Source organism: Lupinus angustifolius, chromosome LG01 (assembly GCF_001865875.1).
Source record: "Lupinus angustifolius cultivar Tanjil chromosome LG01, LupAngTanjil_v1.0, whole genome shotgun sequence".
Classification (NCBI taxonomy): Eukaryota; Viridiplantae; Streptophyta; class Magnoliopsida; order Fabales; family Fabaceae; genus Lupinus; species Lupinus angustifolius.
Genome location: NC_032009.1, coordinates 20,560,690 through 20,584,685, shown reverse-complemented (window position 1 = coordinate 20,584,685; position 23,996 = coordinate 20,560,690). Strand labels below are relative to the sequence as shown.

Sequence of the window (23,996 nt, the reverse complement as noted above, 5' to 3'; positions counted from 1 at the left end):
CTCACAATTTTTCTTTTTCATTTTTATTTTCAAATATGCAGAGAGATAGACAAAATTTGGTAAAAGGATCACATCAAAGGTATCTATTCATAAATAAAAATAGTAATTACTTTGCATGGTGACCTTAAGCTAAGAATAACCAAACCAGAGATATATGATATCATGAAACATTTGTTCCATAGACTCCGCAGAAAGAGATTGCACTAGATATTTGCAAAGCAAGGAATAATCTGCTTGTGCACGTTTTACAAAACTACGTATATCATCAAATCATCATCACGTTACTGTTCCTGCACCTTAAGTTTGGAATAATTAAGAATGTTCAAGCAAGAAAACCAATCCAACTTCATCATTAGGGAAACATGAAAACTAGAGCACACAATTATATAGCTCATTTATCCTTGTCAAGTTGCATATATATTGTAGAAATAGTTAACTGCAACATTGTCACTTATCTTCAATACCAATTTCCAACAATGGCCACTGCTAGAGGCACAAGGGTTGGAGTAAGAACAATATCACGAAATCCAATTGTTGAAGAGATCATACCTAATTCTGGATGGACAGAGGACCCTTCAGGCCATTATCTTCTAGTGGATCTTCCAGGTTTTGCATCAATCACTTACCAAAATTTTGAACAGAAAATAAATAGAATATTTTGTCAGGAGTCTCACATGTAGTAGAATAACAAACTCAATGTATTACTTAAACCATGAGACTCTCCTCCTAATAGACTAATCTTTTGGGTTGGGCTCTCTTGATGTGCTTAAGTCCTAACAATTAGTGTTTTCATTTAGAGTTGTTTCATGGAATGGCTACATATAGGCTGGATGAAGGTACATTACTGAATACTGACAGATGAGTTAAGACGCCAAAAGAGAAAGGGCTACCATCAGGTCAATGCCGATAGGGTGAAAGCCGTTGTGAATGTCGGCCCTTAAAGGGGACGGCAATGTTAGGAATGTTAGGAGTCTCACATTGAGTAGAATAACAAATTCAATATGGTACTAAGTCATGAGGCTCTCCCACCTAATAGACTAGTCTTTTGGGTTGAACTCGTATACTTAAGTCCTAACATATTTATGGGTACATTGTAGACCAAGAATATGCATATCAATAGAGAATAATAAATCCCATAGAGAATGTTTATTTCTTCTTGGTTTGCTTCTTTGTTTCCTTTGATAATAATGTAGCTAAAAAACCTATCTGCATGGAAGGTGTGCATGTTCCATTTATTTACTCAAAAACCATTTAGTTACTTTCACAAGGAACAAGAATAACTCATGATTTTTTTTGTTCTTGCTTCAGATTTCAGGAAGGAAGAGGTGAACCTTCAGGTTGATAGCTCTGGCAGTATAATTGTAAGAGGAGATAGGAAAGTAAATGACTGGAAAAGTGTTCATTTTCAGCTGATCTTTCCGGTGCCAGAGGATTCTGATGCCGATAAGATAGCCGGAAAATTTGATGCTGGAATCCTTTATGTGACTGCCCCCAAGCAAATTGCAAGAGAAACCAAAGAAAGCGAGATTCAGGAAATTCCGAATGGCAATGTTGAAAGAGCAGAAGAAAATGAAAATCAGGAACTTAATGCTGGTAACAAGGTGAGAGATCCAAGTCAAGATGATAACCAAAGAGAGAATGAGGTACCAAGAAATGAAAATGCAGACATTGGAGAATTTTCTGAACAATTGATAAGGAAGTGGGAGCAAGATCCCATGTTAAGAAATGCAGTGGAAGTTCTGAGAAAAAACAAAGGAATTGTTATAACAGCTGTTATAGCTTTTTCCTTAGGGATTTTAGTATCTCACAAGTTTCAATTTTCATCAGCACCATAAGTGAACAAGTCCTTTGATCAGGACCATAGTTACCTTTATGTAATGTATATGCAGAATGAAGTATCATGTACACATTCGAACACTAATAATCGATATATCTGCTTTATCATCGTCCTTTTTATTCCAATCTTAATATCTACAAACATAATTTGATTCGGCATGTTATAATCCTTTATCGGGATAGATTTCGTTCGAATACCTTAGTATACTACATCTCCATTGTAATTGCTCATAATCTGACTTCATAGCAAGTTTGCTACTACATGTCATAAGCGACTCAAGAAGTATTCACAATCGATTCGCATAGAACTATGGATGTTAGAAATGAAAGTTCTATATAAATTTGCTTTAGCTGTTATTGCAAAAGACCATATAATTTTACTACCATCAACGACAAACATCATAGTCAAGTTCCAGTTCTGATGTAAACAATAATGTATTTAAAGTCTCAGTCGGCATCCTCGGCCTTGGACTAAGTAAATGATATGATCCGACATGCCATGATTTGCTTTGGATCAATCTATGGAAGGATTTTAAATCAAAGTTATAGGATTGATTCAAGAAAATGGAACAATATCAGTAAAAAGGAGAATCAAAAAGTGAAAAAAACATATTTTATGCAGCAGATGCATTATAAAGACATCGTTAAACAAGATACAGCCATAATAAGGTCATGTTCCTAAAGAATCTGCTTCCAAGTTCCTTATTTCTCAAAAGCTTAGTTCTTCTCTCTAGCATCTACACAACAATGTTATTTCTGGCTTCTACCCTTTGATGGAATTTGAAGCTTTATGAAATAAAGGTATAAAACAGATGAAATCAACTCTTCTTTTTCGACACCTTTGCATATGATTCTTTAAACCACAGTGCTCTTCACTGACCTCATCCATTACCTTGATCCAAATTATGCTGAATCTGAAAAGAATCTTATCAAAATTTACTTTAGGATCAGATTCCACAAGTAGTCCCCCAATTTTCAAAAGAACACAACACTTCACAGGATGTAGATGCCGAAAAGAGAAGCTTCTTTAGCATATGCGCCTTAAGTTGTGACTTGTGACCTAAGGTAATGGTCCTAAGTCCTAACTTGTGAGTGTTTATAGAACAGAACAAAATAAAGTTTACCTTCCCAAGCTTAATAAAGAGAAACTTTTGTTGCAGAACTTCAGTGACTCGTATACTTAAGTCCTAACATATTTATGGGTACATTGTAGACCAAGAATATGCATATCAATAGAGAATAATAAATCCCATAGAGAATGTTTATTTCTTCTTGGTTTGCTTCTTTGTTTCCTTTGATAATAATGTAGCTAAAAAACCTATCTGCATGGAAGGTGTGCATGTTCCATTTATTTACTCAAAAACCATTTAGTTACTTTCACAAGGAACAAGAATAACTCATGATTTTTTTTGTTCTTGCTTCAGATTTCAGGAAGGAAGAGGTGAACCTTCAGGTTGATAGCTCTGGCAGTATAATTGTAAGAGGAGATAGGAAAGTAAATGACTGGAAAAGTGTTCATTTTCAGCTGATCTTTCCGGTGCCAGAGGATTCTGATGCCGATAAGATAGCCGGAAAATTTGATGCTGGAATCCTTTATGTGACTGCCCCCAAGCAAATTGCAAGAGAAACCAAAGAAAGCGAGATTCAGGAAATTCCGAATGGCAATGTTGAAAGAGCAGAAGAAAATGAAAATCAGGAACTTAATGCTGGTAACAAGGTGAGAGATCCAAGTCAAGATGATAACCAAAGAGAGAATGAGGTACCAAGAAATGAAAATGCAGACATTGGAGAATTTTCTGAACAATTGATAAGGAAGTGGGAGCAAGATCCCATGTTAAGAAATGCAGTGGAAGTTCTGAGAAAAAACAAAGGAATTGTTATAACAGCTGTTATAGCTTTTTCCTTAGGGATTTTAGTATCTCACAAGTTTCAATTTTCATCAGCACCATAAGTGAACAAGTCCTTTGATCAGGACCATAGTTACCTTTATGTAATGTATATGCAGAATGAAGTATCATGTACACATTCGAACACTAATAATCGATATATCTGCTTTATCATCGTCCTTTTTATTCCAATCTTAATATCTACAAACATAATTTGATTCGGCATGTTATAATCCTTTATCGGGATAGATTTCGTTCGAATACCTTAGTATACTACATCTCCATTGTAATTGCTCATAATCTGACTTCATAGCAAGTTTGCTACTACATGTCATAAGCGACTCAAGAAGTATTCACAATCGATTCGCATAGAACTATGGATGTTAGAAATGAAAGTTCTATATAAATTTGCTTTAGCTGTTATTGCAAAAGACCATATAATTTTACTACCATCAACGACAAACATCATAGTCAAGTTCCAGTTCTGATGTAAACAATAATGTATTTAAAGTCTCAGTCGGCATCCTCGGCCTTGGACTAAGTAAATGATATGATCCGACATGCCATGATTTGCTTTGGATCAATCTATGGAAGGATTTTAAATCAAAGTTATAGGATTGATTCAAGAAAATGGAACAATATCAGTAAAAAGGAGAATCAAAAAGTGAAAAAAACATATTTTATGCAGCAGATGCATTATAAAGACATCGTTAAACAAGATACAGCCATAATAAGGTCATGTTCCTAAAGAATCTGCTTCCAAGTTCCTTATTTCTCAAAAGCTTAGTTCTTCTCTCTAGCATCTACACAACAATGTTATTTCTGGCTTCTACCCTTTGATGGAATTTGAAGCTTTATGAAATAAAGGTATAAAACAGATGAAATCAACTCTTCTTTTTCGACACCTTTGCATATGATTCTTTAAACCACAGTGCTCTTCACTGACCTCATCCATTACCTTGATCCAAATTATGCTGAATCTGAAAAGAATCTTATCAAAATTTACTTTAGGATCAGATTCCACAAGTAGTCCCCCAATTTTCAAAAGAACACAACACTTCACAGGATGTAGATGCCGAAAAGAGAAGCTTCTTTAGCATATGCGCCTTAAGTTGTGACTTGTGACCTAAGGTAATGGTCCTAAGTCCTAACTTGTGAGTGTTTATAGAACAGAACAAAATAAAGTTTACCTTCCCAAGCTTAATAAAGAGAAACTTTTGTTGCAGAACTTCAGTGCATTCATGTTACTATTTTTGCTTCTAAAACATGTGTTATTAATGTATAACCTACATTATAAAAATTCATATTCAAATATAGATGCTGATGAAGAGTGTGAATAGTATAATATATGAAGGGGTAGATGCAAAATTCTGAAAATGGAAGAACTTGTAGAACACAATTAGGATATAATGGAATGATACATGTAGGAGCTTCTGAAACACTTAAGTGTAAAACCAATAGAGAATGGTTGAAATAGAAAAGCAAAGGTGACAAGGGAAAGAATCAATGAACCAAAAGTGAGGTTAAAGGTTATGCTTTGTCTTCAAACTTTATTCAAAACATAGATGCTTTTTTGACAAAAAGGAATACCCCACGGTTAGGACCCGGAATCATGTGCCTTCATGCTCACTCTTTCTTTTTATATGTCTAATTAAATTGCAGATGCAGTCGTGATTGCGGTCATGGTTGCTGTTATTGCGATTGTGGTCATTGTGGCGGTTGTTGCAGTATGAATTATTCTGTAAGTAAAAATATATTTTTGACATCGATGCGGCCTGATACGGTCCAAATGTGGTCTGACGCGTTTACATTGCAGCACCGTCGCATCAATGTGAATCGGTATCATACCGCAATTGTGGTATGATGCGATTGCCACAACCACAATATTGCAGTTAGATTACGTGATGGAGTCCGCAATTTGATACGTTGTGCCTAAGCCTAACTTTCATTCCTCATATTCATAGCCATGATCAAACAAGCAATGTTTTTTAGAATGAAGAATGAAGTTTATGGATGAAGAATGTATTTAATAAAGTTTGATAAGTTATTAGGAAGCATAAACAATAATAAAATGATACATAAGGACAAAAAGTGTGTTCATAGATGAAGATGCTCTAACCCAATAATATATCTATTTGTAAGATATAATATTTGATTGTTAATTACCATTTATAATGTGATAACTTCTCTTGTATTAAATCAATAAATAGTGCAAATATGTGATTTAAACTAAAGTGTAAAAAACTAATAGTCCACATTAGTATTTGGCCATTAATGCCTTAAACCCAGATATAGAAATTATGAGGACTTTTTTGTGAATTACTAGTTGAAGAGAGACTTTAGGAATAGAAATTCTGAAAATTGAATCATACAATACAGGCATATAACCAAATTAACCTTTATTTATTCTGTAAAGAAAGGACATTGTTATAAGTAAATAAAATAATGGTGGGGTAGATAAGGAATCCTAGTAGTGGAGGGAATTGAAAAAGGTTGAAAGAAAACCTTGGACAAAGCATGGAATGGAATCTAATTTGTCCACTGTTATCATCCCACAACAAACTAACCAAAGACAAAATAATAAGAAATGCAAAGTTTTTTTTAAATTGTATTCATTGTTTTTTTCAATACTACCAACTATCATCTCACACTTTTAGATAAGAAACTAATCCTTAATGGGATACGTGACTCTCATTCCAACAAATATCATTACTAAGAATTGAATATTTAACATTTTGATTATGTTAAAAAACTAGTAAGATCTTACACCATTCGATCAATACTTATTGACATATATCCCTTATAAACTAATTATTAAAAGATTTAATATGTATACACTGACAAATATAAGTGTTTTTTTTTACCTGTCCACAAATCTCCACCATTAATATGTTGGTCAATAATGACTTTCAAACAAAAGTAATACAAATCAATAGTAAATGATGTACCAAAAGTATAAAAAACTTCACACTTTCGATATATATATTTTAAACTCTTATCAATAATCACTTTTTGATATATGTGGGAATTTTTGTATTAGAAAATGCAGGTTGTGTGTGATTATGTAAATTGTAAAGAATAACAAGTTTAAAACACTGTAACAATTTCACAAAGCCAAAAAAACTCTGTCATACATAACAAAAGAAACCTCACATTCCAGTTTTCAAAATGAAACCATGACGACGCCGTTTCAGCATCAGCATCATCATCAAGCGCCACGAAGTGTGAGAAAGCTAGCGGTGGAAGTTGTTGATGCACGCAACCTTCTACCGAAAGATGGTCAAGGAAGTTCAAGCCCTTACGTTATGGCTGAGTTTGACGGACAGAGAAAGAGAACCACAACTCGGTTCAAGGATCTGAACCCGGTTTGGAACGAGTCTCTTGAGTTCATTGTTTCTGATCCTGATAATATGGAATATGAGGAGCTTGAGATTGAAGTGTTGAATGATAAGAAATTCGGTAACGGAAGTGCGCGTAAGAATCAATTCTTAGGGAGAGTTAAACTGTACGGAACTCAGTTTTGTAGAAGAGGTGAAGAAGGTCTTGTTTATTTCACTCTTGAGAAGAAGAGTGTGTTTAGTTGGATAAGGGGTGAGATTGGTTTGAAGATTTGTTACTATGATGAGTTTTTGGTTGAAGATGATGATGATGATCATGATGAAGATAAGCGACAACCGCCACAACCGCCGCCACCGGAGGAGTCGCCGTCACAACAACAGCTACAACAACAGCTACGACAGCAGCAACAGCAACAACAACAGCAGCAGCAAGTTGAAGAGAATGATAAGAGAATACCGATTGAAGAAGGAAGAGTTTATGAGGTTCAAGTTCCACAAGGACAAGGACCACCACTACAACAACCTCAATCGCCACGTGGTGTGGTTGTTGAACAATCGCCGCCACCGGTTGTTCGTGTTCATCAGGATCAGCCTATGCCGGAGATGAGCGGTGGTGATAATCCAATGCCGTCGGAGATGCAGTATTATCCACCGGAGATGAGGAGGATGCAGGCGAGTAGAGGGGAGAGGGTTAGGGTTTTGAAAAAACCTAACGGTGATTACTCTCCTAAAGTTATTGCCGGAAAAAACGTCGGAGTTGAATCGGAGAGGGTTCACCCTTATGATTTAGTTGAACCGATGCAGTATCTTTTCGTGAGAATCGTGAAGGCCCGTGGGCTTTCTCCAAATGATAGTCCTTACGTGAAAGTTAGAACGACGAATGATCTGGTGAGATCAAAGCCCGCGAGTTACAGGCCCAACGATTCCCCAGAATGGAACCAGGTATTTGCCTTAGGTTTCAACAAGGCAGATTCATCCACCGCTGCCACGCTGGAACTTTCAGTTTGGGATGCTCCGACGGAACAGTTTCTCGGCGGAGTTTGTTTTGATCTTTCTGATGTCCCTGTAAGAGACCCTCCTGATAGCCCCTTGGCTCCGCAATGGTACCGACTTGAAGGAGGCGCCGCTGATAACATTCCCGGTAGGGTTTCCGGTGACATTCAGCTCTCTGTTTGGATTGGTACACAATCCGATGATGCATTCCCAGAAGCATGGAGTTCCGATGCACCGTATGTGGCACACACTCGCTCCAAGGTGTACCAGTCTCCGAAGTTATGGTACCTCCGTGTGACAGTAATTGAAGCACAAGACCTCAACATTGCTCCGAATTTGCCTCCTTTGACGGCGCCAGAGATTCGAGTGAAGGTGCAGTTAGGTTTCCAATCAAACAGAACAAGGCGAGGGTCCATGAACCAACACAGTCTTTCGTTTCACTGGAACGAAGACCTTCTCTTCGTGGCAGGGGAGCCTCTAGAAGATTCCATCATTCTGTTAGTAGAAGATCGCACGAGCAAGGAAGCGGTGCTCATAGGCCACATCGTGATTCCACTGGGCTCAATTGAACAACGAATAGACGAACGCCACGTGCCTGCCAAATGGTTCACTTTAGAAGGGGGAGACTCTTACTGCGGGCGAGTCCACCTGAGACTCTGTTTAGAAGGTGGGTATCACGTGCTTGATGAAGCGGCACACGTGTGCAGTGATTTCCGTCCCACCGCCAAACAGCTTTGGAAACCGCCGGTTGGTATTTTAGAACTTGGAATCTTGGGCGCGCGTGGCCTCCTCCCAATGAAATCAAAATCCGGTGGTAAAGGCTCCACCGATGCTTACTGTGTTGCCAAGTATGGTAAAAAGTGGGTCAGGACCCGCACTGTAACCAATTCCTTCGACCCACGCTGGAACGAACAGTACACATGGCAGGTTTACGACCCATGTACCGTCTTAACCATTGGTGTATTTGACAACTGGAGAATGTTCGCTGATGTGGCAGATGAGAAACCAGATTGCCGTATCGGGAAGGTACGCATACGCGTATCTACGCTGGAGAGTAACAGGGTCTATACCAATTCGTATCCCTTGCTTGTGTTAATGAGAAGCGGGTTGAAGAAAATGGGGGAAATTGAATTAGCAGTCAGATTTGCATGCCCGTCGTTGCTGCCCGATACGTGTGCTGTTTACGGGCAGCCATTGCTTCCCAGAATGCACTATCTAAGGCCATTAGGTGTTGCTCAGCAGGAGGCTCTCCGTGGCTCTGCCACGAAGATGGTGGCGCAGTGGTTGGGGAGATCAGAACCACCATTGGGGCATGAGGTAGTTTGTTACATGTTGGATGCGGATTCACACGCTTGGAGCATGAGGAAGAGCAAGGCTAATTGGTTTAGAATAGTTGGAGTTCTAGGTTGGGCTGTTGGTCTTGCAAGGTGGTTAAATGACATGAAAAGATGGAAGAAACCGTTAACAACAGTGCTATTTCATATTTTATATTTGGTGCTTGTTTGGTATCCTGATTTAATTGTCCCAACCGGGTTTTTATACGTTGTTATGATTGGGATATGGTATTACCGGTTCAGACCGAAGATACCAGCCGGAATGGATATACGGTTGTCACAGGCTGAAACAGTTGAAGCGGATGAGCTCGATGAGGAGTTTGATACAATGCCAAGTTCAAGGCCACTGGATGTGATTCGGGTTCGGTACGATAGGTTAAGGATGTTGGCTGCAAGGGTTCAAACTGTGTTGGGTGATTTTGCAACACAAGGTGAGAGGGTTCAAGCATTGGTGAGTTGGAGGGACCCAAGAGCTACTAAATTGTTTATAGGAGTGTGCCTTGCTATCACTATAATTTTGTATTCGGTGCCACCAAAAATGGTGGCAGTGGCTTTGGGTTTTTACTACCTCCGCCACCCAATGTTCAGGGACCCAATGCCTCCGGCAAGCTTGAACTTTTTCCGACGGCTTCCTAGTTTGTCTGATCGTTTGATGTAGTAGTGCAACATTCAAATTCAAACATTTGATTTTTATTAATTAGAGATATTGAAAATGTTATTTTAATATTTGGGAAAGAGTGAATGGGTTGAAAAAGTTGGCATGGCCTGAGTGAAAAGGGGTGGGAAAGTTGCTAGTTGTAATCAACACTTTATTTTTTGGCTGTAATCAAATCCATTGACTGTGGCATGGTACTGTTCAATGAAAACTCGAAATAAGAGAAAGGTAGAAACATGAAGGAGACAACAACATATGGGAGAAACTTTGGGTCGTGGGGAGACTTTTATACCTGAACATATCTTTAACTCTTCAGAAGGCTAATACAACACTAAACAACAACAAACCTGAATTTTATTACATGAGATTAGGAGAGTGAAATGTGGAAAAATGCATTGGAAAATAAAATATCCTTTTCAAAATCTTGGACGTATGTTTTTAATGTACAATTCCCATTTTTGGCTCCTTAAACGATGTTCCTCCTTTTTAATAAATACATTGCATTAACAATGCACCTCTTCACTATACTATTTGTTTGGTTTCTGTCTTATTCGTATGTGAATGTGATCCCAATTAGCTCGCTCGTAATTTTGGTTTATCTGTCTTATTATTATATTCAACCTATCTTGGAAGTTTGGCTTATAAAATGGGACCTTTTTTCTTAGGGTAGGGACCATTTGAAAAAACTACTACTATCCCTGGAAAGTTATCTTCAATGGCCGCATAGAATGGGACACTTCAAAAAGGAGTGCTAGCGAGCATAGTAACTGAAGTGGATCAGAAAATTCAAACTCTAGTTCTGCTCTGTAGTTTGAGACATGACATTCAGAAATTATTGACTTACTAAAGCCTGAAATTGCGACCATCATCACTCAAGAGGGGTAAAAAAAAATTTGGTTTGTCCGAGCCGGGAACATCCACAGGTACGTGAGGCTAACTCTCCCAACGGACATTTTTTCCATCCACAAGACTCGAACCCGGGTTCTTGCTTAAGGGGATCAAGAGGGGTAAATTGGGTGAATAGAGACTTTAAACAACTTTTCATAAAATTTTGTTTCAACAATGCAATCAAATAAGAGTGTAAAATCGATCCCCATACCTTTCGCATGCTAAGCAAGCGCTTTACCATCTGAGCTACATCCCCGTGTTGTAATGTAGTAACATAACTATAATGATTATTTTAATAGACGAGGCTTAAGCTCAAGATTTTGAAATGTAATTCAATCCTTGTGTCACTCCACTTCCACGAATGAAATCGAAAAGGAGAAATAGGGTTTAGGATCATTGAATGAGTAGCAATTTCATATTGACGGTATCATAGTTATCATTATTATAATGATGAAGATGATAGGGAATAGTGGCAGAAAAAGTGGTCCGATTTTGAATTGAACAAGTTTTGCATCCATTGTGTATGATTGTTGGAGTGAGCAAGACAAACAGTTTAGCATTATGGTGGAAATAAATATGAGAACAATTCTGATTTCTATTTTCACTTCAGTGCTGATCAACTGCCTCAATTCTGATTACTATTTTCACTTCGGTATGATTATCGTGGATGACGGCATGGCGCGGCATAATAAGGTATGCATAAAGCCTATTCAATCTTAACATTATTGCTCGGAATTAACGATTCGATTTTGCGATCGACAAAGAGTAATCCACACATCAAATATCTTGATTAAAATGTTCGATTTCGGAGTACAAACCATAGCAATGTTCAGCAGCAGCACAATGGGACCATAACAACAATGGCTTGTTGCACATTTGTCATATTTATAATGCACAACAAAAAGTGGCACCAACATTGTTAGGAAGTGGCAAAACTATCCATTATGTATGGAGTAGCACTAGCATCAAACTTGAATACTTGAGAGTCATTTAAGAGTGATCTGAATGTGACTCATAAAATTCACTAGGGCAAGGAGACATGACCTCTTGTTCAAGGATTTGTAAGACCTGATTCATTGTTGGACGATCATCGGCATTTGCATCGGTGCATCTTGCTGCTACCTCTAGTATTACTTCTAGACTTCCAGCATCTAAATCTTTGCACCTTTTGTCTACCACTTCTTCCAATCTGTTTTCTTTCACTAATGTGTTCATCTGCAATTAAATATTCAAACATTTACTATCATATCTTTAGAAACACCAGCCAGAGTAAAATAATCCATAGGTTAATACTTCATAAAGAGATGCATTCAAAGAGTTATAGCTTACCCAACCAACAACATTTAAACCTCTCTTCACAAAGGAAGGATCTGTAGGCCTCTTTCCGGTTATAAGTTCTAGCAGTAGGACTCCGAAGCTATATACATCGGACTTCTCAGTGGCTCTTCCACTTTGCAGATACTCTGGTTGACAAAAAATAAACCATTGATCATGCAGTTCTTTACCGATCTATGTACAAATCACTTCAAAAAATGGAGATATTTAACTAGTGTCAGAATTTTGATTTCATTGTTATAATACTACAAAATGTATTTTAGATATTTTTGACATGCTTATTTATCTATGCATCTGTAAGTAGGAAATTAATTCATTGAAACATCACCAAATGTAAAAAAGTTCAAACAAAAGTACTACACATCTTACTGCAACCCCCCTTTGGCAGGTGCTGTGTCACCCGAAATTTCCAAGAGCTGGATCTAATGCCGTTTTCATTGTTCTAAACGTAATATTATGTTAATATTAATTCACATTAAGCTTTAACATGACTATATACCTTCACATTTATAGCTAGGAAATTAATTTACCAAGACAGGATAAAGTTTGAATGTGATGTGGTAAAATTTTATGCCCTAGAGATAGGTAACAAGGTCAGCTGCCGGTTTCTAGAACTAGTAAACACATACCTGGTGCCAAATAGCCAAATGTGCCAGCAACTACTGTGGTAACATGGGCATCTTCATCAACCAAAAGCTTTGCAAGACCAAAATCAGAAATATGAGACTCCATGTTTTCATCAAGGAGAATATTGCTAGATTTTATGTCCCGGTGCACAATTATGGGACAGCACTCATGGTGCAAATATGCCAAACCCCGAGAAGAACCGAGGGCTATCTTTAAGCGATCACTCCAATTCAGTACTTGTTCAGTATTTTCTGAAAAAAGGATTGATGCAAAATAAGAGAATGCAGGTCATTTTCCAAAAAAAAAAGTTAAAATACTTAAATTTGTAGAAGCTATTGGGTGAATCACACAGGTCATTTTCTTCCATGTTTGGGAATATTGATAAATGATACAGCAACTCAAACAATTATGTTACTTATAATTGTTATGCTCGGCGTGTACTTGCCAAACAATTATGTTTACTGATTTGAAGAGTATGTAACGACAACCCATGGTCCCCCGAAATTATCTATTTTGCATTATTGTACAATTGTCCACAAAATTTATCCTTTATCAGATGTCTTCCCAACCAACAGTTATAGACAAGAGTAAACAGTGCATAAAAAATGAATCATACCATGCAAGAGATCATCTAAGCTTCCCATGGCCAAATAATCATAGATGAGGAGCCTTGAAGTCGGGAGCCTGCAATAACCACGCAGGTTAACCAAATTTATGTGGTTAATGCTTCCCAAGATCTCTAGCTCCCTTTCAAATACTTGATCACACCCTTTACGACTTCTGTCAATCCGCTTAACAGCAAAGGTACCGCAATCATTCATCACCATTCGGTAAACAGTACCAAACCCTCCTGATCCTACTATATCCTCTTCATCAAGAGACTCCAACTTCTCTATGATCTCAGATGATGTGTATGGCATATCACCATGGAAGGTAATAAGTTTAGCACCTGTTATAAGATCAGGTTAGCATTTACAAAAAAAATTGAGATTGCCTTCTTTTTTTCCTCTGTCCTTAGCTCAATAAGATTGAGATTTTTGAAACACTACCCTTCTTACTTGCTTCTGGATCGACTTGTTTTTTGACTTCTGTGTATTTCCTGACAGCTCTTTCCTTCTTCGACAACAAACGAATCCAGAGGAATGAAAGGATTACGACAAGTGCAAGACCCATCAATAACATTGCACCAATTATCACCCCCTTCATGTAATGTGAAGATCTTTTGGTAGGGACTGCATGTAATTGACTCCTTATTGTTATAATACAAATTCGAACCATCATTGCTCAATATGTAAATGGCTCATAAATCTAGTAAGTGACATAGTATTTAGGAAATAAATTCTAGGATCTGACTTGCCTACAGCTTCATCACTTTCGGCATGTGGTAGCACCACAGGGAAACCAAGTGATGTCCGACAGGGCTTTTGAACTTGCCGCCCGCAAAGACCTGAATTGCCAATAAACCTACCCACATGCAGTGAATTTATAAATATTTATACATAGTAGTAAAAACAGAAAATGCAACCAGCTTGATCCTCCAAGCGAAATAACAGGAACTGATAATCATAACAGGAAAAGCCGAGGTACTAAGTATGCAAATGTCAGGGAAGATTACATACGAGTTGTTCCCGAAGGTGCTAAGTACTCCAATGTCAGGAATTTCACCAGAGAAAAAGTTGGTAGACAAGTTCCTAAGACAATAAAGATCATCATAAACTGAAAATTAAGGTAATCAATATTCTTATACCACAGAGCTGTAAACTAAATTAACTTACAGAACTTGCAAATGTGATAGACCACCAATAGTGGAAGGTATAGCACCTTTTAATAAGTTGCTTGATAAATCCCTGTATTTAAACTTTGTATCAGTACAAATCAAAAACCAATGTCAAGAGTTTAACTGAAACCTAAGATCATATAATTCCACAAGAAAGCTAGAAATCAATTCAAAACATAATAGAAGAAATATGACAAAAACAATGGGAAGAAAACAAGAGAGGGGTACTTACAGTATATTTAAAAATGGAAGTTTTCCAATATTAGATGGTATACCTCCTTGGAAATAATTAGCCCTCAAATACCTTCAATAGATTTAGATAAAACATGTCAGCCATTGACCATGATACAAAAGAAAAATTCTAATGTTCTGTTAATCATTTCGCTTACAGCGCTCTTAGCTCAGAACAATTGGTGATTTCATTGGGAATAATTCCATGCAAGCCATTCTGATGAAGTGCCCTGTTTCATTGCAAGCCATTGAAATATAATAAGAATGAAAGAAATCATAGATGTTAGCAAGTTAAGTAATGCTGAAGGAATTAGTTCTAGTTCTATCTACTTACAGTCTCTGAAGTCTACTGAGATTGCCAATACTTGGAGAGATAATTCCTCCAAGCTGCATATATGGCAAATTTCTGAATAGCACAAGACAAACATGAGTCATAAGTGTAATACTTTGCTGAAAATTTGGTAAAGAAGTATTCAAATGCAGAGCATTAAGCATATGAATTTTTCGTACATTTCGCGAACTCGTTGTTCGCCAGGATGACAAGTGATACCAGTCCATGTACATGGAGATTCATCCAACTCTTGCCAGTTGCTGAGAACATTCTTAGTGTCATTCAAAGTGCTTTTGATTTCCAACAATGTCACACCTAACACATCAATGAAAACCTTTTAAAGTTTACAACTTTGAACACACATTTATAATGTAGAAGGGTTTATGCAATATTTGATTCCCATAAAGGGGAGTGAAATACTGAAAAAGGTGAAATTTTGAGACCTACCCAGAATGCAACTAATCTCCCAAATACTATAAAGTTCAAAAAAAACTCAGCACAACATTTTTAACCCCTAACTCATTTACACAGATTAGAAACCAAAGTACCAAACACTTAAGCATGTAAGGGGATTTAAAATAAATAACAAGAAAAGGGGTTCATAGTTGTTACCATCTTGGGTGAGAGCAAAACAGGAATCAGAGCAGAAAACTGTAGTGAAAATCAGAAAGATAACGCATGCAACAGTACCCATTTCCATTGAAGCCTAAAGGGTGGTGCTTAGTGAAGTTTGAACTTGGAATGAAGCAGTCACTGAGGTTATTGGAGAGAGAGAGTGAAAAAGTGATGATTCTAGTGGGTAGAGTGGGGTTTTGGGATCACATATTCTCTCATAATTTACATCACTCCATGTATTATGAGTTTGTTTGTGATCGGTAAGAAAAAGTATTTTTTAAGTTAAAATTTGATTATTAAGTATTTTTCTGGCGCATGGAGTGATACAAACATGTGTATAGGGTTTTGGGTAAGTGATGACAAAGTAGACAGAAAACCCAACAAAACTAAAGTGTTAGCATGATTATTTTAACTTTGATGTTTGAACTAATAATTATATTGCATGGAGAGTGCTTGCATCTTACTCAATAAATAATAAATAATAGTGATATTTTTATGAAGAAGAGTGAAAAAAGACAAGTTTTTTGAAAACGGGTATCTGATATATGAAAAGTGGAGCAGTGAGAAGTAGCGATTGTAGGTTGGACAGTGGGAAATTCAAAAAAAGAACCTTTTAGGACCACTCTCTGGCTAAGGCGTGTAAGATTATTAGCCAATAGGAAAGGGCCATGTCAGCAACTGTGTAAATGGGAGAAGCGCGTAATGTATACGATATCATTATCATGTTATCAGATTTTTGAGGAAGCATAGGGAGGGGTACTTTAATTCATGGCTGGACTTCTGCGAATATTTTAATATAAAGATTTATACATAATTAATATATTATTTATTAATTGTATTACTTTAATAGTTAATAATAATTAAACATAAATATTGAAATAGTGAATAATACAATAATACTGTATGTACTAGTATTTTCTTAGTAGAACAAGAGAATTGTAGAAGCACATTTGTTGTCTCATGATCATAATCAGTATCACTTCGTGTGTCATATGCTATGAATGGTCAGAAAAATACTTACAAATTAAATTTTAATTTAAATATTATTTTTCCAACCAAACATAACGTTATGGCACATGAAACTAAGTGTGGGACATCAGATTTGTACCCGAAAATCTTGGAATTATGTTTGGTGTTGCCACTGCTATGTGGCTGGAATACACCTTATTTGTCCCAACAACCCACACCTCTAGAAGAGTCTTAGGCAGATGCTAACTAAACCTAAGATCATTCATTTTCAACACTAGTACTTTAAACATTTCACTCTCCTTTTGGTACATTATTACATATTTATATATCAAATATTTTAAGAGTCCTACCAATGTGGACTAAAGTCTTAAGGACATGGTCTAAGTCTTAAAAGACTTTAGTACAAGAATAGATACTTCTTTCATACTTTATCACTTAACATTTAGTATCAATAAATTCAGTGATTTTACCATAGCATTTAGCTCACCAGTATATTAAAAAACAAGTCAAATGACCAACAAGACATTGGTCTAGTGATATAAAATCTCATTGGATCTCTAAAGTTGAAAACTCGATTCCTAGAAGCGACATTTGTTGAGATGGGCAGCCACGAACCCCGAAAGTAATTAGTTCCTCACCAAAAGGTAAGGAGATACCCTTGATAATACCACAAAGCATATAATACAAAGATGGATGCCTCTATGTTCCAGACATCATAAAATTTTGGAGTAACTACTACATTATATTAGGTAACAAGATGCATTATAAACCTGACAAATGCATATCTTTGAGTGCTCAAAGTCAAAACATATGGCACAGGTAAAAGGATATTAAATTTTGAAGTGTAATGATTACATTATATTCTTCTAAGCAACATCAGAATGCAACCCTTTACAATAAGCAAACATATAAGCATCTTCAGACTGTGTATGATTGCTGAATCGTGTCGATGTCAAGCCCCTTCAGTCTCACGACGGACTCTACATGACCCTTGAGTGTATGAAGTTCTCTCAACCTGCACACATAGAGATGAGTATTTCGGATTCTCGTTCCCAATGAGAATTATTAGTGATAATAATAGTAATCAGTTAGTAACTATATGGCAACCCAAACCAAGTTAGTGGAAAAATGAATTCATCACTAAACACCTTTCACTTGTATGTTTGCGTTAAGGGACTGATGGTTACAAGTGCATCGTTTTAATGACTATCGCCAACTTAACGTATGAATTAAAAGCAAATGATTCAGCGAATCTGTATACCTTGCGATTTCGGCTCTCCTTTTAGCTTCTTCGGCCATTTGATTGAGTTCGCTGACATGTGTGCGCTCAGTGAACTTGCTGTCAGGTGGTTGTAATCCATGCAGTGTTCTTTGTGCATGTGCCCATTGAAGTTCCCTTTGTTCCTTTCCGAAGTCCTTTTGCCTTGTGAATGCAATCTACGTAAAAACGAAATGCATAGGCAGAGAGCAAAAATTAAAACCTTCCTAGGACTAATTAATTCAACAAAACAAACTCCACTTACCCTTTGCTCAATGACAAGATCCCAAGCTCTCCCACTTAAAGTGTAGCGAATCATAAACTTAATGATATCAAGTGGGATGTAGAATACTATGTTATATAACCATATTACACCAGCCCAGCCCCAACCTATTCCTTCGATAGCGGCAAAGCTCCAATTTGCATATACCGCTATCAAAGTGGCAATCTGCACACAGAAAATTAATCAACAAACTTGAAGCTACGGAAAATAATTCAAATGGAATATATGGTTATGTGGCTTACCAGCTGAGCAACAAGAAAAGCAAACACCAGCAATAAACCAGGACGTTCAACATATGACCAACCTCGAGACCGGGTTACAAATATAAGAGCCTGACTAATTGTGCTCACTTGAAGATAAATTGCTGAGGCAAGTTTTCGGAAATCATCATGGGCAGTTTTTTCAAGACTCGAGACCCCAAACACTCGCTGAAATCACAGAAAGCAAGATAAATCAATGGCTACTCAGAACAACGAAAAGTAACAGACAGAATCCATGAGTGGTATACAGATTGACATAATTAATTAGGTAACAGTAGAACATAACAGTCAATGAGTCTTAGTATAGCATCAATGAAGAGTGAAGCATTGATTAATTAAGACGACTTAAAAAGAAGACTTACAGGGAAGAAATCTGTTTTGTAAGCTGCCCAAAAGAATATGACTGTCATCATTGCTAAGTAACTTCCAAGCACAACACCGGTAGTAAAGATCTCTGCCAGCTTCCAGCTATCTGGGAGTGGTGATGGTTTTACCCGATCTTTTGATATTGTCATAATGGTACCTACAGTTTCAAGGAAATCATAAGTTGCCAATAAAACTCAGGATTCCGGATTGCAAAGAAAAGTGCTGCAGGCAACAAGCACCGGTAACAATGACAAAAAAAGAAATAACAAACCATCGTTTAGGATGGCGATGATAAGCACCATAAAAGGTGGAAAGTCAAACTTCCATATGAGAGCCAGCAACATGAAACCAAGCTGTAAGCATGTCAAACATGTCAAATATAGTAAGAATATTAGACTGATCTACTAATTATGTTGTCAACAAAAAATAGATTCTAGCGTTGTGAAATAATTCACTTACAACAATACGAATTGTAATTGAGACAGCATAAATCTGCATAAAAGCAAGCACATTAGTCAATGATGGTACAAATAAGCACTCACACTACCCCTCATTCAGATAGCCTGGACAAACTACTATTTCCGAAAAATTAATATGATGGAGTATTAAAATTAATGAAATGGGTTATTTGAGGGTAGAATAGAAAAAAATGTTGAGAAATTTAACAGAAGTTCAATTGCTCACTGTATAATTTTTCATTCTCTGGAAGATAGCTCGGCTTGTCAAAACAGCACTTATAATCACGCTAAGGCCAGGCTCTGTTAAAACAATATCAGATGCACTACGAGCAGCATCAGTAGCATCTGCAACAGCTATACCAATGTCTGCCTTTTTTAGTGCAGGTGCATCATTCACTCCATCACCCGTCATTCCACATATATGTTTCCTAGCTTGTAAGCGCTTGACAATCTCATACTTGTGCTCTAGCCAAATATATAAACCAACAAACATGAGCAAAGAATTATTAAATACTGAATTAAAAGAACTAATAATTCATCTTCCATTTAATACAAGCCAAAAAATGAACAAACAAGAAATTACAATGACAATATACATACCCGGAAAAACACCAGCGAACCCATCAGCTTTTTCTATTAGTTCATCAACAGGTAAGGAAGCAATAGATTCATCCTTATCCTGCCCAAGTAAAGCAGAAGAAGGATACATGTTGGTACCCATTCCCAAGCGACGGCCTGTTTCCTTTCCAATAGCTAGTTGATCCCCTGATAAGAAAAGGGAGACAAATAAAATTAGAAGTATACGGGGGTTGTAAAGTATCAAAATCCACATCGGATGAGACATGAGAATATGAGCCAAGAGCCATTTATAATAACTTGGACGATCCTCCCCCTATGAGCTAGCTTTAAGGGTGGAGTTAGGCTCAATTGTTCAAACGGGTGATGTAAAACATTCATCAAATTATTGGTTATGTTGAAAAACAGATTCTTTTCTCTCTACAAGCAAGTCAAAGTGTTCACTATATGTAACAGACCTGTGATCATTTTGACATTTACTCCGAGGTTTAGTGCCCTACGTATTGTTTCTGCACTATCATGCCTAGGTGGATCAAACAGAGGAAGAAGACCAGTAAACAGCCATGGGCCCCCAGCACTCTCTTTCCTTCTATCTGGAACTTCCTGTATAAAATCGAGAAAGTCTATTTAATCGTTACCAGCTTTAAACGTAGGTTATTCACCAAATTACCAGGCAATAAAAAAATTACCTGGTATGCTACAGCAAGAGATCGTAAACCACGCTCTGCAAACTTATCTATCACTGCGTGAACTCTGCGTTCAATGTCGACCTTATTGTGGGCAAGATTTAGGATCTAACAATCATGGTACAAATCACAATGAAAACAGGTGAGACCAAAAGATTTAACATAATATTACGTAAATGATTTTATTAATTTACCTGCTCTGGTGCACCTTTGCTTACTCTATGCATTCTACCATCACTGTCAGTATAAGTCAATGCTGTCCGCTTATCAGTTGGATTGAAAGGAAGAAAATGTACTTCTTGTATACCAGCACGTGCCTTTGATAAGCCAGAAAGGAAAAAAAACCATATGAACTTGAATATAGACAAATTTATGTGGATGAGCATAGTATAGTTGCAGGCTTGGAGCTAACAAATACGTCATAAGAAGAATCTCATTGAATAATAGATTAATGGCTAACCTCCTTTGGATCAGCCAGCATCCCAACTATGGCAGTATCTATTGCATCTTGATTCTCGAGTCTCGAAGCTCTAGCTGCCATCAATACAACAGTATCTGCGTCCACTCCTTTTGCAAAAACCTTAACGGTTAAAATAAAAATAATTAGAACAAGTGCATATGAAAGAGAGAGAGATAACCAGAAATAACACCATTCGTCGTCCAACCTCAACAAGATTTTTATCAACAGTCAGCTTATTTAATGTTAGAGTCCCAGTCTTATCACTGCAAAGCACATCCATGCCCGCCATTTCTTCAATAGCCGTCATCCTCTTTGTGATAGCACCCTGCAGAGTGTAGACATTATAACAATTAGTTCTTACTTGCAGAATTCCACTCAATATACTCGACTGAAAGATCCTAACTGACCTGCTGAGATAGCCTATGTGAACCAATAGCCATGGTCACAGAGAGAACTGTAGGCATGGCAATTGGAATTCCTCCGATAAGAAGCACAAGCAGGTTATCAATTCCAGGACGATATTTTCTATCTTGGATAGGATACATAACAATAATCTCAATAACCATTCCCACGGCAATTGAACATATGCAGAAGTTTCCGATTGCAGTCAAGACCTAAAGGAGAAAAGAAAGTAGAACAAATCAAATATGTAATTCTGAGTTATGAATATAAATTTAGACGGTGAAAAACTGTGTTGTCACGTGTTACCTTTTGAAAGTGACCAACTTGATTGGTGGTATCAACGAGGTGAGCAGCTTTCCCAAAGAAGGTGTGAACACCGGTAGCAATGACTATAGCTTCAATCTCACCTTGTTTGCAGGTAGAGCCAGAGTACACCCCGTCACCGGGGCTCTTCGTCACTGGCAGGGACTCACCTGTAAGTGCCGACTGAAAAGCACAAAGAAAGGAAAGGAAGGGAAAGGGAAAGGGTGTAAATGAAATAATGAACAATTAGCATGTAATGGATTAAAATAGCAACTTTTTTAAATGATAGATATAGGAAAACAAAAATTTCCTGAGAACCCACCTGATCAATTTTCAAAGGATCCCCTTCAAGAAGACGGGCATCTGCTGGTACAATATCTCCAAGTTTGATGCTGATTATGTCACCAGGGACCAGTTCCGCAGCGTCTTGCTCATTCCACCTACCATCTCGAAGAACCTTTACAAACACATTGGCCATAATAAATGAAACCACAACTACAAATAAAATTCCTTTTAAGCTCAGAGAACCCACACAGTAGTGAGACAAAAAGACACTGAAACTGATACCTTTGCTTTTGGAGCGAGACGAGCCATGAGAGCTGCTGCTGCATTACCGGCATTATTCTCCTCTATGAAACTGATAGTTGAATTGATAATAAGCAAGGTAATGATACCCACAAAGTCTTGCCAGTCGGGAGGCTTCCCCTGCACACCGAATTAAGAAGCAAATCCAAATAATGAACAACAAATACACACTCTGAAGCACGGATACGTTGAACACCCTCACGTGTTGGTGCCGGACACGTATCCGACACGGATACGCTCAGATTCGTGAAGGATACTATCCCTAGAGTATCCAAAAATTAAAAAATAAAATAAAATGAAGATGAAGATGCGTATCTGATATATTTTCAACAAAAAATATGATAAATAGGATACGCTTTATCAATTTTATTAATTATTCTACTATAGTTTCTAGTTTTGGTACTTGAAATTTTGGAAGACAATGATTTATAATTTCCATTATATTTTCCATTTTTAATATTTTGATTTACACTAATTTAGTCATATTTTATGTATTCTATACTATTTGATCCATGAATGTATCGTATCCTATATTTTAGAAAAAATGTGTGTCTACGTACACACGTATCCGTATATGATACACACATTCACTGCCAATAAAATGTTAAGAACTCACAAAAGTTGAGTGTATACTATTTTTACTCACCCCTCCATTTGCAAGTGCAATAGCCATTATAGCAGCTGCCTCCATAACCCATGAGAGAGGATTCCACATAAATCCCAAGAACTTCAAAAATTTCCTCTCCTGAACATCACCCAGAACATAATTCAACATAAAGTTTCATTTTTTACATAAAAAAATGGGACTTAATGAACAATGAAAAAGAAAAAGGATAGTACCTTTTTCTCCTCAAGCTTGTTGTGTCCAAAAATGACCAATCTCTCCTCAGCAGCTTGATTAGTAAGACCTTCTTTGCTACATCTTAGATTCTCAAAAACCTCCTCAATGGGTATGTTTTCCTGCATTCACCAAAACAAAAAACAAACTCATCAATGAAACAAAAAAAAAACCAAGGAATGCATAACAAGGAACCATGTTAAAGTGGTTGATTCAGATCTATTATTACCAAATCCACAGCTTCCTTCAACACAGCATCCAAAACTTCAGACTTGTCCCCCATCTTCTTCCTCAGCTTCTCTCTCTACACCAACTTTCTCTCACTATAAAAGCGTTCAGAAATGAAGACTTAGTGTTAGTGTGTGTGTGTGTTAGTTGAGTGCACCAACAACAAGTAAAAAAATAAAATAAAAATATGAGAAAAATGAGTGAGAAAAAAACAAAAGACAAAGGTTGTGTGGTGTGGTTATGGGTAGGAATGACAACCTAATTGTGACCCCAAAAGCTTCCATCTATTGAATCGGGATCAGTTATTCCATATTTTGTATTATATTGTGTTTTAGTCTAATAAAAAAAATTCGTATATTTGAAAATAAAATAAAAAATATAAACTAACATTTATATATTTGATTGGCTCAGAATATGAAGACAAGTTTTGACGAGAAGATTCTGGTTCAATCCAAAAGATGTTAGAAAAACATTAACT

General features: G+C 37.0%; 5 protein-coding genes and 1 long non-coding RNA gene across 7 annotated transcripts; 3 read left to right on the top strand and 3 right to left on the bottom strand.

Annotated features, from left to right (window-relative positions):
- LOC109353347 (inactive protein RESTRICTED TEV MOVEMENT 2-like) lies at positions 464 to 1,861 on the top strand. Its single transcript, XM_019595583.1, has 2 exons — positions 464 to 606; positions 1,309 to 1,861. The coding sequence occupies exons 1-2, from the start codon at positions 477 to 479 to the stop codon at positions 1,833 to 1,835; spliced, it is 657 nt and encodes a 218-aa protein (XP_019451128.1). The 5' UTR covers positions 464 to 476; the 3' UTR covers positions 1,836 to 1,861.
- On the bottom strand, positions 1,394 to 2,998 carry LOC109353358. The gene is made up of 3 exons (XR_002108453.1): positions 2,676 to 2,998; positions 1,869 to 1,971; positions 1,394 to 1,485 (listed from the first exon to the last, which is right to left on the bottom strand). It is a non-coding gene; the product is annotated as an uncharacterized LOC109353358 (long non-coding RNA).
- On the top strand, positions 3,236 to 3,813 carry LOC109359928 (inactive protein RESTRICTED TEV MOVEMENT 2-like). Its single transcript, XM_019604650.1, has one exon. It carries the CDS (start codon positions 3,236 to 3,238, stop codon positions 3,785 to 3,787), a length of 552 nt encoding a protein of 183 aa, XP_019460195.1. The 3' UTR covers positions 3,788 to 3,813.
- Positions 6,836 to 10,087, top strand: LOC109353326 (protein QUIRKY). Its single transcript, XM_019595553.1, has one exon. It carries the CDS (start codon positions 6,899 to 6,901, stop codon positions 10,043 to 10,045), a length of 3,147 nt encoding a protein of 1,048 aa, XP_019451098.1. The 5' UTR covers positions 6,836 to 6,898; the 3' UTR covers positions 10,046 to 10,087.
- On the bottom strand, positions 11,692 to 16,222 carry LOC109353333 (LRR receptor-like serine/threonine-protein kinase FEI 1). Of its 2 annotated transcripts, none has more exons than XM_019595566.1 (13): positions 15,844 to 16,222; positions 15,411 to 15,546; positions 15,235 to 15,306; positions 15,059 to 15,130; positions 14,902 to 14,973; positions 14,668 to 14,739; positions 14,512 to 14,583; positions 14,250 to 14,356; positions 13,942 to 14,124; positions 13,509 to 13,841; positions 12,895 to 13,143; positions 12,260 to 12,393; positions 11,692 to 12,145 (listed from the first exon to the last, which is right to left on the bottom strand). In XM_019595566.1, exons 1-13 carry the CDS (start codon positions 15,929 to 15,931, stop codon positions 11,921 to 11,923), a joined length of 1,815 nt encoding a protein of 604 aa, XP_019451111.1. In that variant the 5' UTR covers positions 15,932 to 16,222; the 3' UTR covers positions 11,692 to 11,920. The 2 variants fall into 2 exon arrangements, with proteins under 2 accessions (XP_019451111.1, XP_019451119.1); XM_019595574.1 differs by having other exon boundaries at positions 11,699 to 12,145; positions 13,951 to 14,124; positions 15,844 to 16,212.
- LOC109353280 (ATPase 11, plasma membrane-type-like) lies at positions 17,540 to 23,700 on the bottom strand. The gene is made up of 21 exons (XM_019595489.1): positions 23,520 to 23,700; positions 23,293 to 23,412; positions 23,099 to 23,197; positions 22,435 to 22,572; positions 22,190 to 22,324; positions 21,871 to 22,050; positions 21,570 to 21,776; positions 21,368 to 21,487; positions 21,163 to 21,282; positions 20,897 to 21,019; positions 20,706 to 20,810; positions 20,475 to 20,619; positions 20,041 to 20,205; positions 19,667 to 19,905; positions 19,442 to 19,474; positions 19,254 to 19,335; positions 18,979 to 19,139; positions 18,599 to 18,784; positions 18,339 to 18,521; positions 18,077 to 18,252; positions 17,540 to 17,830 (listed from the first exon to the last, which is right to left on the bottom strand). Exons 1-21 carry the CDS (start codon positions 23,571 to 23,573, stop codon positions 17,734 to 17,736), a joined length of 2,868 nt encoding a protein of 955 aa, XP_019451034.1. The 5' UTR covers positions 23,574 to 23,700; the 3' UTR covers positions 17,540 to 17,733.

What these genes read in the sequence shown, in the direction of transcription:
- LOC109353347 (XM_019595583.1), top strand. Translation starts at nt 477, where the DNA reads ATGGCCACTGCTAGAGGCACAAGGGTTGGAGTAAGAACAATATCACGA. An exon ending in TCTTCTAGTGGATCTTCCAG is followed by an intron (nt 607 to 1,308) that starts GTTTTGCATCAA and finishes TTCTTGCTTCAG; the next exon opens with ATTTCAGGAAGGAAGAGGTG.
- LOC109359928 (XM_019604650.1), top strand. Translation starts at nt 3,236, where the DNA reads ATGATTTTTTTTGTTCTTGCTTCAGATTTCAGGAAGGAAGAGGTGAAC.
- LOC109353326 (XM_019595553.1), top strand. Translation starts at nt 6,899, where the DNA reads ATGACGACGCCGTTTCAGCATCAGCATCATCATCAAGCGCCACGAAGT.
- LOC109353333 (XM_019595566.1), bottom strand. Translation starts at nt 15,931, where the DNA reads ATGGAAATGGGTACTGTTGCATGCGTTATCTTTCTGATTTTCACTACA. An exon ending in TCCAGAAGCAAGTAAGAAGG is followed by an intron (nt 13,842 to 13,941) that starts GTAGTGTTTCAA and finishes ATCTTATAACAG; the next exon opens with GTGCTAAACTTATTACCTTC. An exon ending in ATTTGGCTATTTGGCACCAG is followed by an intron (nt 12,394 to 12,894) that starts GTATGTGTTTAC and finishes TTTGTCAACCAG; the next exon opens with AGTATCTGCAAAGTGGAAGA.
- LOC109353280 (XM_019595489.1), bottom strand. Translation starts at nt 23,573, where the DNA reads ATGGGGGACAAGTCTGAAGTTTTGGATGCTGTGTTGAAGGAAGCTGTG. An exon ending in CTCTTGCTGTAGCATACCAG is followed by an intron (nt 20,620 to 20,705) that starts GTAATTTTTTTA and finishes GATTTTATACAG; the next exon opens with GAAGTTCCAGATAGAAGGAA. An exon ending in AAATGTCAAAATGATCACAG is followed by an intron (nt 20,206 to 20,474) that starts GTCTGTTACATA and finishes TTTTCTTATCAG; the next exon opens with GGGATCAACTAGCTATTGGA.